The 13430-nt window shown below is 40.1% G+C and overlaps 1 protein-coding gene across 1 annotated transcript in view; it reads left to right on the top strand.

Moving 5' to 3' along the window:
• Nucleotides 1–13430, top strand: part of LOC126176432 (ankyrin-3-like) — a 201088-nt gene that overhangs the window by 166160 nt on the left and 21498 nt on the right. The window contains exon 7 of the mRNA XM_049923589.1: nucleotides 7026–7124. Coding sequence (XP_049779546.1) covers nucleotides 7026–7124 — 99 coding nt within the window. The remainder of the gene's footprint in view (nucleotides 1–7025; nucleotides 7125–13430) is intronic.

The following is a 13430-nucleotide window of genomic DNA, read 5'->3' on the forward strand; positions in this document are numbered from 1 at the left end:
ACCAGCTGTGTGGCTGGATAGAAGAGTTTTTAGCAAACAGAACATAGCATGTTGTTATCAACGGAGAGATGTCTACAGACATTAAAGTAACTTCTGGCGTGCCACAGGGGAGTGTTATGGGACCATTGCTTTTCACAATATATATAAATGACCTAGTAGATAGTGTCGGATGTTCCATGCGGCTTTTCGCGGATGATGCTGTAGTATACAGAGAAGTTGCAGCATTAGAAAATTGTAGCGAATTGCAGGAAGATCTGCAGCGGATAGGCACTTGGTGCAGGGAGTGGCAACTGACCCTTAACATAGACAAATGTAATGTATTGCGAATACATAGAAAGAAGGATCCTTTATTGTATGATTATATGATAGCGGAACAAACACTGGTAGCAGTTACTTCTGTAAAATATCTGGGAGTATGCGTGCGGAACGATTTGAAGTGGAATGATCATATAAAATTAATTGTTGGTAAGGCGGGTACCAGGTTGAGATTCATTGGGAGAGTCCTTAGAAAATGTAGTCCATCAACAAAGGAGGTGGCTTACAAAACACTCGTTCGACCTATACTTGAGTATTGCTCATCAGTGTGGGATCCGTACCAGATCGGGTTGACGGAGGAGATAGAGAAGATCCAAAGAAGAGCGGCGCGTTTCGTCACAGGGTTATTTGGTAACCGTGATAGCGTTACGGAGATGTTTAACAAACTCAAGTGGCAGACTCTGCAAGAGAGGCGCTCTGCATCGCGGTGTAGCTTGCTCGCCAGGTTTCGAGAGGGTGCGTTTCTGGATGAGGTATCGAATATATTGCTTCCCCCTACTTATACCTCCCGAGGAGATCACGAATGTAAAATTAGAGAGATTAGAGCGCGCACAGAGGCTTTCAGACAGTCGTTCTTCCCGCGAACCATACGCGACTGGAACAGGAAAGGGAGGTAATGACAGTGGCTCGTAAAGTGCCCTCCGCCACACACCGTTGGGTGGCTTGCGGAGTATAAATGTAGATGTAGATGTAGATATGGTTTACCACAGACATGATTGCAGATGCTCTAGATCACGACACACACCATCAATCGACTTTGTGTAATGACCCTCGAGTGAAATGTGTTATTATACTTACAATTCTGATGATGTGGTACAGCCACTGTTTATGGACACTTAATCTGCAGAGTGCAAGAAATCAGACTCATCTTAAACCATGACTGACTTCTATCTCGATTTATTCCTTATTCCATTCTGTTTACCTTATATCATTTTTTATGATACGTTTTGAACTGATATTTCTATATGGGACCATAGCTATATGTTGTTTGTGAGCCATATATCAATCTATTTGCCAATGTGAAATATTTATCGAGAATAATAGTTCACATGTGCACTACTTACAATGAATAGTGTAAATATTTTCATACTTTTTTCAATACTAACACATGATATAATGTCACTACTTTGTATCTTATAGATATAATTTGTCTGTACAAAATATTTCGTAAATTTTAGACTATATTTTGGCAGTTGTAGTGCAACTGAGCACCACAGTCAGTCACTCTCTCTCAATTTGATAATCACTCATATGATTAAAACTACTGTATACATAGAAAAATCGTTTTATATACTATTTCACTTCAACAACACTTTTCTGCTCTTATTAAGAATTTGAAGATTTGTCATTGCTACAAGGCACAACACCCCGCCCAAATTCTTGTCAGAATGGCTGTAGGGTTGTGAAATAGGTACACATAATTAAAATAGTAAATTTTAACGTATTATCGAGGAGCATAACAGATATATCGATTACAAAGAAGTACGTGTGAAAGAATGCTGCGAGGCAGCTACCACATGTAACAAACACCTGTTGTTAGGTAGCGGGGTAGTAGGTAGTAGCTGCTCAGGAGTAGCACGCCAGAAGCAGTCGTGATGCTCCGAAATAGCCGGCACGGTAGGTCGGCATGTTCGGTCGGAGGGCTGCTCGCCCTCTGTAATAAAAAAACTGAGTATAGGAACTAACGATCACCTTGAACGGATATCCTGAGCCGTCCGCCGAGACCACACCCAACGAACAATGTCGACAAAAAAAATGAGTGGGCAGTTATTGATATTAAATATTCAGTGTAATAATTTTCAGTGTAGGGTATTAATGATTTATGAAGAAATAGGATTTGAGGTAAAATTCATTAAGAAAATTCTATAAAATTATCAAATTTTGATGAATAATCTGTTTAAATATTGTTACATAGATCTACTCTAAGGTAGTCAGTATTCATGTATTTATGCGCTTTTGCTGTACAACGAGTTGTAGTGAGACCAGCTTCTCATATAACCCCAAATTTCCTATTGTATTTTTTTGTAAAGATGAATTGTTTACCTAAATGTAATTTTTATGATATGCCTTAACAATTGCAAGGCAGTTTCTCAATATATTAATAGGATGGTTGGAAGTTAAATGGTGGCTATTTCTGCGTCGAGTGGTTGTTGCGCAACAGTGTCGGCAAGGATTTCTCTGCATCAGAAGTAGTGGCAAGCATGGTCAGTATGCTGACGGTCTGTGAAACTCCACAGTCGTCACATTGCCGCTGTGGATGTGTTTATCTTGGTGGGAACAACCGCATTTTCTGACTCACAGCGCGTAACGTGACTGTCCGATCTTCTTCTCCTAGGTACTGCGGAGGTCCTGCATGGCATTGCGCATGTCGCTACCTGAACTTATCGACATTATCTTTGTATGACTGTTGTGGGATCCCGGGCATTGCAGGCAGGAATATCTCCGAACAGTAAACCAGAGTCTCGATAGGACGCTGTGAAATTCCGGCATGTACTAACTGACCTTCTTACACCAACTATAATACAATCTTTTCACAAGCAGGCGACATTTATAAGCGATTTCTGAATGAGAAATTCTCTGCGTAATCCTTCCCTTTTAAAGAATGTAGATGTCACTGGTCCTAAATACTTGATCCAGTTTCGCTTAAATGTTAATCATTTGCAAATCCGAGAATGTCATGGCAATTTGACGATTCTTAAGTGTTCATTGACCAGTTTAGGGAAAGGTATATTGGAAAACAAGTGTATATCCCTTTCTGACCTGATTTTTTATTTGCTCATTAAAAAAATATCTGACATCATTTTTACATTCAGGTGAGTCTCCTGACAACATTTTTCTAAGAAAAACTTTCATATGATCTCTAGATTTCTAGATATTTAATGTACACAATTGTGTTCATCAGGTCTCGAGCTTCATGTCATCCATTAAGGAGGTTAACACTATGGATCAAGTATGCCACTCTTTATTTCACTTTAAAACCGAAGAAACAATAAAAATAATTCCAAATTACAGTTCTTATTTAAACAACAATGGTCAACACACTAATTTTAAGGTTTCATATGAAACTGCTAAAAACAATTTCTGTCCTTTAGGAGACACAAATGTACTTTACATTTTCTGCACTGAATTCTAGAACGCCCTTTACATTTTGGAAAGTTGACTTGGAGCTCCTACTCATGCAAAGGTAAATGGTCAATGGAATCAAACTGTATCTCTGTAGCTGGTCATAATTCTCCTGTTTTCTTGGTACAACTCTCATGTCTGAAGCCAGTCCTACATCAGATGGTTGCCCCCTCTTCTTTTCAGTCACTTTCTTCTACCACAGTGTCAATCCATCTGCTACCCTGATATGAAAGGAAAGAAGGTCCATTTGCTTCTTCTTTGGGACAGACAGGTTGTCTGTATCTCGTCTGTTTTCCAACCAACTTTGCACAATGGCAAAGTCAAACAACATAAAAATTCATATGCAAAGGCCATTTTCGAGATCTGATGAAAACTCTGTAGCAGCTTATCAATTGATCAAATAGATCCACACCACCCATTGCATGATTATATCTTTTCACTATTTCAGGTTTTTCTACTTTCACATATTTATGGTGTTTTTTGTCCCAATACTCAACTTCACCCACAGAGCTTTTACCCACGAAGATTGAACACAATGCAACTGGCGTATTGTCAAACCATTTACACATGGTAATGTCATCAGCACTAATGATTTCTTCACAGGAACCTCTGGTTTGTTTCATTATTGTTTCATCATCTCCAAAAGGCGAGTTCTTTCCAAATCTGTTTTGACTGACAGTACCTGCTGCATTGATGCGTTGAGGTTTCAGAACTTGAAACAGATGATACGATGAAAAGAAGTTGTCAGAGTATAATTTATGACCTTCACCTTTTGAGAGTGGAACATGAAATACTAAAACAATAGCGGGACTTAATCCAAATTTTTTACAGTATACGGTATTTAGTTCAGTTGTACAAAAGGAAATCATGCACTATTCCACTCTTTCCACACATCATGAAGACTCTGATTCCCCATGGACTTGGTTTCCCCTTGACATACTGCTTTGCAGAAAACTTCCCAATGAATGGAATAATTCCTTCATTGACACAAACATTTTCTTCTATAGGAAGTTCACTGCAGCATTTTAGAATGTCTGAGTAAATTGGCTTGACTTTGTAAAATTTATCTTTATTTTCAGATGGCTTCTCCAGATTGTTCACCAAGTGTACCTTTGTTTGTAATTCTAAAAATCTGTCTCGTGACATGTTTTCCCAAAACACATCTACCTTCAGGCTTGTATCCCAATACATTCGTAAATTTCAAGGCACCAATCAACATACGTGAACCAAATAACACCTCTAGTTCTTGAGGAGCTGTCTGCTTGAATGAGGATTTGCCTTGTTGTAATGCATAAATATTAGTATGTGCTGCCATGCTAGTGAACAAATCATCTGGTATATATCTTTTGAAGTATTGTATTGGAGAACAAAAGACATATACTTCAAAATTTGGAGCTTTGTATTTTTCTGCAGCGGTAGTTAGAGGCTTGCGTTTCCATTTTATGGATTCTTTTGGTGTCACCATTATGTTGTCACACAGGTTATTCAATTATGGGTTGTTTTCATTGCATTAAAAGTTCATTTCAGCATCCACCACCTCTCCATCATCTTCATCTTCAGATATGGTGTCTCTACACACATCATTCGCACCCACTTTATCTGCTCCAACACGTTTCGTTATTTGTGGAGCTTGCCTTTCAATAAGTGGTACACTGTCATCCTCATCTCCACTCAAACTAATGTACAGAAATGTCACCTTTTTCAATTATGTCCATAATCAAGTCCCAATCTTTCTCCACAGAAAGATATGCCTTATCCATATTTGTAAGACAAAAGCCGGCAATATAAAATAACATCATATGTACTGGTCAGTTATTCTCCTCCTTGCTGCTGGTACTGGAATTAGTGGAAAAATTACCACACATAGCTACCATAGTCATGCAAATACAGCTATTTTTCCTGTTTTGCACCATTAAGGACCTGTTGTACACAAATGTGTACAGTAAAATTAACTGACACATAACACAAATATGAACAGAATGAAATTTCGGAAAATTCCACTGAAAGAATGTCTAATGTTTCCAAAAGAAGGAAACCACACGAAACATTCATAAACAAAACCCAGAACGTGACTATTATAGCAATAAAGTCAACGAGTAATGGCTTCCCACAGAGAGACAACACCAAAGACTATATTTTACTATGTGGTTCACAGACTGCTCACAAGAGAGCAGCAGCTGTTGGAGCATGGCCAAAAGGAACATACACAAATGTGCACTGTGGGTTTGGGTGCATCTGACATTTGTTGTCATTGAAATATTAGTGAACAAACTTTATGTACATAATTGTGACCACCAGGTCTGAAAGGGATATGTTGGTGATATTTTGCAGTAGTGGCACAGAGCATTAGAAAGTGATCAGAATGTAGCACTGTCCCTCAAGTGCACATTAAGATTTATTATTGTTCTATTTCGGATGGCAAGAATACATTACCAAATTTCAAAAAGGGGTGAAGTTACCACTTTTTCACAGAAATTTGAAAAAGACTGATTGTATCCACATTACAAACTTGCTTGTTAATATTAGTTTTATAAATTTAATTGACTTTTTTTGCTGCATACCATTAGTAAATGGTTCGGTAGACGAGGTGCTACTTGTACGTAAAGCTACACGCGGCAAGGAGGGCATTCCGATCAAAGTAGCTAAACTACAATCAAACTTTGGCTTTACTTTGAGGGAAAAATAGAACTGCTGCAAGAAAAAGTCGTTTCAATTTATAAAAACAGTATTTCTGTAGTTGATGATGAAAACGACCATACCAAAAACTTGTTAATAAACGATGCTTACCATTGGAAACCAGCTGTCCATGATTTGAGGTTGGGTACCACTTGCTGAATGTTTAACATCAAGGAGTATACTCTTTATAAGCCTTCAGCAATTACGTATGAATATCCATCGGTGTAAACCATTCAAAGCAAAGGACTTTTTAATGGCACGGTATTCCATTTATTACATTGAAAGAAACACTACACGAGTGGCTACACATTCGCAATATGGCCTCACAGCTAGCTACGAAATATTTATTTTATTATAAAAAAAATCCCGTCATGGATCACTGATTGCTAAACTTCTATGGTCCGTGACTGGATATTTAAGAAACCACAAGCTTACTTTAAAAATCATACACACAAAATTCGACGTTTTAAGCATGTTCTATCACGTAAATGTGTCCAAACTAATTTGCTTGTGGACAGACAGAAACGTTTAAGACTTTATTGAACATGAAGTACACGAAAACGTTAAATATACGAGACTGAGAACTGATACGTACATTATATACTATAAGAACGTATTAATGATATACGACAAAACATAATAGGAATATCCTCACGTTTGGTGACGATCGATATTGTTTATGTATGTTTCATAAAGAATTTGTTACCGGTTTTCTACATAATATGGTTCCTTGCTGCTGTAGTATCTGTCTCTTTATTCCATGTGCCTTTGTAAAATATTTCTTCCTGTGTTAGTCATTTCGCTAAGTGCAACGATCCACGAGTGAAACCGTGAAGATATTAACAACAGTCCTCTTAGACTCATATTGACACATCATTACATCACGATAATGTTATGTTTTTATGTTGCAGGTGGTGAAGTACCTTATAGCCCAAGGAGCAGACGTTAATGTTCGTGACTTGAACGACTGGAAACCAATACACGTGGCAGCCCGTTATTCTGATGATGAGGTATCAGTTATCATACAGAGTGTTAATAGTAACTATAGGTAATTCACAGGGCTCCTCCTATCTGCTCGCCCTCACAGGACGGACTACTCTCACACTTTTCCATACATTCGAATACTGTTAAATTTCAGGGATGGTCTTTCCTGAGAGAGCAAGTAATTAGAGCAAAGTGAATAAGATAAAAATACACAGTGCTTACAATATTTTATCAGCTATAAATACAAATTCTCTTGCGAGTACAAATAAGAAGTAGAGAAAAGAAATAGAGTTTACTTCAAATGTGAATCTTGCTCTACTTCCTTACAAACAGAACTGAGTAACCGGGCTGTCAGAAATAAGCCAATAATTCGAGGGGCTGTTTGAACACGAATCAGAATTGGATAGTACTGGCTAAACGTAGCCAGCAGTGCTCTAGGAATATGTTGACTTCAGAGTAGTTCGGTTGTTTTTGGGGAAGGAGACCAGACAGCGAGGTCATCGGTCTCATCGGATTAGGGAAGGACGGGGAAGGAAGTCGGCCGTGCCCTTTCAAAAGAACCATCCCGGAATTTGCCTGGAGCGATTTAGGGAAATCACGGAAAACCTAAATCAGGATGGCCGGACGCGGGATTGAACCGTTGTCCTCCCGAATGCGGGTCCAGTGTCTAACCACTGCGCACCTCGTTCGGTTCGTTGACTTCAGACAACTAGCTTTAGTGATCATGAATATTTATAGCAACTGAATCACTTAGTAACTGTAAATTACCAATATCTATACGGGAAAATGATGGCAATGAATTCCACAGATTGACCAGAACGTCATGTCCACACATACATAGTAATCCACTCACAAGTTGAACTCCAGCATTTCGTTATGACGTAGACTCTCAAGCCCTGTAAGTAACTGGAAGTGAATGTTAGTTATTCTTCTGCATAACGAGGCCATGTTTGTTCACGCTAAGATTTCGCTTCGTTCAGCTAATGAGGGCTCAAATTCATTCCAAGTAGCTGATACCAGGAGATTTTAAGGCTCACATAATCAGTTTACTTTACTGTCTTCCTCCTCTGATCTGTATTACATGTACCTTGCCCTACGGCGGGTGGTTGCATTCCTGAAAAACTCCATATCCAAAGCTGAACTTATAGAGTTGGTTGGATGAACGCAATTTACAGTGTCACATGTTCCGAAAATGGCCTCAGTTAATTGTGACGGTTTTGAAACCGTAATAAAGTGATGTTGTTAAATCGATGCTGCGACATCATTACCACTACAGCCAACCAGTGAGAAGGTTCCTCCTGGACCCTGACTCTTAAGATTGGCTTTTTTCCACTGGCAGTATATTCACACTCCCAACTTTCGAGAACAAGTTTCCATAACTGGTGTAAAAAAGCTATGTATACAATGTCGTAGAGCTATTAGAGGCGATAAAAGGAAGAACTTTCCTTCTCTGATGCAACTGTCACGGCAGCACCTTTCGCCCGCCACGTGTCTTTGATAGGTTTGACACTGGAATTTACTTTGGCCTACGTTAACAGTTATTTTGGCTGCTTCCTATGCTACATGCTGAGACTGGATTTTCTTTAAGATAGTTATACTTTACTGCTAACGACGTTAAGTTTCCATTACTGCTAACACTATCCAGATCCCTGGATAAACAATTACATTAGAGTTCCTACTACTTTTACAGGTTATTCAAGGCCAATGACACTCTAACCTAGTTATTCTAACATGCATCTGATTTGTGGGAAGACACGATGCAACAGTAGAGCACCAAGGACAATCTACTGAATAATGTCACACTGGAAAGACTTGACGGGCTTCTTCATGAAACATGATCCAGCACTATGGGAAACTAGTGGACCTCGCACCACGCAAACTATCAGTCTGAGGAAGTTGTCTCAAAATGAATTGAGAACAGCTCCAGCACCAGCACTGTAGCCATAGCAAAAAAAACTAAATCTCAAAAGCCAACACTTAGAAGGTTGCTCGAGACAGGCATGCACTCACTGAAGTTTCAGAACATACAAGACCTATCAGCTAATGAATTTTAACACATCGAAGACCTCTGACAATGTAATACACCAAATGGTAAACTTCCATGACTCAAATACGTGTGCTTCGTTTACTGACAAGGCTGCCTTCACAACAGAACGGTATTCAACAGCCACAATATGTCTGGCGGTTGGAAACTCTTAAAGAAACTAATGTGTTCCACTTTCAACAGAGATTTATCATAAATGTGTGGGCTAGTATTGAGAGAGAGCATCTTCAGACTAACACCATCGACGGAAGATATTACCGTGTCTTTGTCCCTGACATACTAACAAAACTTCTTTCCACTAGCAGTCATGCAACCATTATGGTTCCTGCATGAGGGGGCCTCATCACACTTTGCCCTTCATGTTGGAGAACATTAAGACAATGTTTTTTCCCGAGTTGTTGGACTGGGAGAAGTGGACGAGTACCATAGCCACCTCTGTCTTAAGAATTTAATTTTGTGGGGGTAGATGAAGCGTTTGGAGTCCGAGACACTGGAGACTTCATATGGGCTGGTTGCTGTTTGGCTGAACATACAGCTGCTGTTCGTGAAAAACCTCATTGTTATGAGCGTATTAGATAATCATTAGCACGTAGATGCCTATTGTGAAAGGACGATATTTTCATTACCACTTTTAAAACAATAATCATTGCGCGGCAGTTTAAACGTCGCCTCTGAATATCTCCAGGGTCGAAACCTTCATGAATCCGACAGGAAAAAGGTACACATGTAACTCGTTTGACAAGTAAAACTATGTTAGTTTTTATCTTTTGCACACGCAGTTTTTTATACCCTGTATGTACAATAGTTTGAGCTAGGCGAGGAAGACATACCGCTGGCAGGCAGCAAGGAAGAACACAGTGGTTTTAGAGGCGATCTGCTTTTTATTTTAACGGTCGGCAGCCAAACCTATATAATGACTATTGTGGAGAAAGCAAACCTATTCACTGATTTCGTGTATTGTGAATTAGACTTAAATTTCTTAGAAAAATAGTCATTCTGCACACGTATGCCTATAGTGAGGAAATGTTTGTTAGGCAGGCAGTGCTATATATAAACAAGCCATAAATATTAAAATTAATAGAGTATGGCCTAATATATGTCGAGTCACTTGGACACAATTTATTTCTTTTAATTTTGAAAAAGAAATCATATAGCTCGAAAGAAATTACGTCTGGTTGCTGTCAGATCACTTACGAATAGGACTTAAGATTAAATTTAGTACAATCTCAGTCAACCGCAAAATTAACCTCTTATTATTATTATTGTTAATGATTTACAAAAACTGTGCATCGCATCTTAATGAGATAAGAAAATATGACTCACTTAACAAAATATATTTACTTGACTCCAAAAATATTACATTCAGTTTCCGATAGAATTTTCCTCTCCGCAATTCGGGATACAAATTCTATCGCGATACCTATAACTTTAATTTACCCAGCCGTGTGTCTTTGGCCACGAAGGGGAAGTAGACGAGGGAGTCTCGACTATGCCACAGTTGATGTCAGGCATGTTTTAGTGCTGAAAGACTTGTCAGAGGATGCGACGATACAGGATCTCACGTAATGCATATCGGCTTCCGTGTCGGGATCTTCGGTCGACTTTTCCAAAATGATTTTTCTCCATTGTAGGGGGACGGTAAATCACTGTCAATGCCAGCCATTTGTGCTGGCGAAACGCCAGAAAAATCGTTGAGCAAAGGGCGGCTGAAGATCACGAGGCGACACCCAGCAGGCAATAGGTCAACAAATAGCCACGGAAGTATCAACAGTTTTGTAAACTGGATCTGTCGAATAAAGTCCTGGAGCAGTTATTTAACGCTGCTATGTTCGTTAATTATCTGTCATTCAGTAGAGGGAACATTGCGTGAAGATATACCAGTCTTAATGGCTTCCAGTACTTATAGCTGTGCATCGGGCCTTTCCTGGTTAAAAATCTGCTCTCTGTACAGCAAGGAAGTCTTGCAAACGCGTAGATCGACGACTTGTGTTGGAGAACGTATTAAACATCTCTTGAAGATGGCGTAGTTGCATTAGATTTTCTTGATTTTTCAGGAAAGTCCTATGTTCCGTATATTCAATCTGATAGGTATTTTTCTAGGACGTGGGATATTGTGGTCATTCATACTTAAGTTCTCCGACAGGGTGTCAAGTGCTTCCACAGTCCTAAGATTCGCAAGTGCTCCCTATGGAACTTCCGCAGTAAGTTGCATTCCCACTGCCTTAAAATTTGTAGCCTGTAGAGATATGACCAGTTCTTCACGTAGTCCTAACATTTCAATAGCTGTGTCATGTTTGGAACTACTTCGCGTAGTTCTGCGAGGTTAGTCGTCTTTGGTCTCTGTCTGAGCTCTAGATTAGAGAGACTTTTCTCGAATATTTTGAACTTCTATGCAGTTTTCATTCATGTTATAGAAACGTTCTTAAGCAAAAGCCGCTTTTCACTGTGGTACTCTGTTGCTCACTATACAGTTAGTTCTAACGTTGTCATAGCAGATAACACACTCGCTTTTTTCTTCATAAAACAGTCACAGGTAACATAAAAAGCGCTACATTTTACAAGACCTTCCTTGCCTTTCAGACAACGTATGGTGGGAAAGGAAAGATGGAGCGACAGAGTGTGGTGTATTATAAGGCGTTTACTTGGTCTGGCCGATAGTAGCCTCAGGGAAGCGACAGTTCGATTTGGTCATATTCAAAAATTGCTGTCAACTAAAACATAAATTGCGTTTCTATGTACAGCATGATTTTTATCACTAGTTCTGTCTGTACATCATGTACACACATTGACATAAAACCAGACCGGCTGCCGGTCGCCACACATTTCGCTCCAATGGGAACATAGGACAAATAACATTGACACACCGATAAGTCCAGATGCCTGCACAAACTGGCAACAGTAAAGGCTGAGGCAGTTTGTTGAGCAAGTCTTGACGTTTGTTCCAGCTGCTGTATTAGATATGTATCCTATGTACTATACACTGAAGCACCAAATAAACTGGTATAGGCCGGCCGGAGAGGCCGAGCGGTTCTAGGCGCTACAGTCTGGAACCGCGCGACCGTTACGGTCGCAGGTTCGAAAGGTTCGAATCCTGCCTCGGGCATGGATGTGTGTGATGTCCTTAGGTTAGTTAGGTTTAAGTAGTTCTAAGTTCTAGGGGACTGATGACCTCAGAAGTTAAGTCCCATAGTACTCAGAGCCATTTGAACCATTTTGAAACTGGTATAGGCATGCATATTCAAATACAGAGATTAGTAAACAGACAGAATATGGTGCTTCGGTCGGCAACGCCTGTATAAGACAACTGTCTGGTGCATTGTTAGATCGGTTACTGCTGCTACAATGGAAGGTTATCAAGATGTGAGTTTCAACGTGCTGTTTTAGTCAGTGCATGAGCTATGGGACACAGCATCTCCGAGGTAACGATGAAGTTGGGATTTTCCCGTACGAACATTTCACGAGTGTACCGTGAATATCAGGAATACGGTAAAACATCAAATCTACGACATCACTGCGGCCGGAAGAATATCTTGCAAGAACGGGACACACGACGACTGAAGAGAATTACTCAACGTGACAGAAGTGCAACCATTCCGAAAACTACTGCAGATTTCAATGTTGGGCCATCGACAAGAGTCAGCGTGAGAACCATTCAAGGAAACATCATCCATATGGGCTTTCGGAGCACAAGGCCCACTCGTGTACGCTTGACAACTGCACGACTCGAAGCTTTACGCCTCACCTGGGCCAGTCAACACCGGCATTGGACTGTTGATGACTGGAAAAGTGTTGCCTGGTCGACGAGTCTCGTTTCAATTTCCATAGAGCGGATCCTCCTCTACGCGAATGAAGACAATTTCATGAATCCATGGAACTTGTATGTCAGGAGGGGACTGTTCAGGCTAGTGGAGGCTCTGTAATGGTGTGGGGTGTGTGCAGTTGGAGTAATATGGGACCCCTAATACGTCTAGATACGACCCCGACAGGTGACACATAGGTAAGCATCCTGTATGATCACATTCATCCATTCATGTCTATTGTGCGTTCGGACGGACCTGGGCAATTCCGGCAGGACAATGCGACACCACAAGCGTCCAGAATTGCTACAGAGTGGCTCCAGGAAAACTCTTCGGAGTTTAAACCCTTCAGCCTGCCACCAAACTCCCCAGACGTGAATATTATTGCATATATGTGGGATACTTTGTAACGTACTGTGCAGAGGAGATCTGCACCCCCACGACTCTTACGGATTTATGGGCAATCCTGCACAATTCACGGTGTCAATTCT

This window comes from Schistocerca cancellata, chromosome 3 (assembly GCF_023864275.1).
Source record: "Schistocerca cancellata isolate TAMUIC-IGC-003103 chromosome 3, iqSchCanc2.1, whole genome shotgun sequence".
Taxonomy (NCBI): Eukaryota; Metazoa; Arthropoda; class Insecta; order Orthoptera; family Acrididae; genus Schistocerca; species Schistocerca cancellata.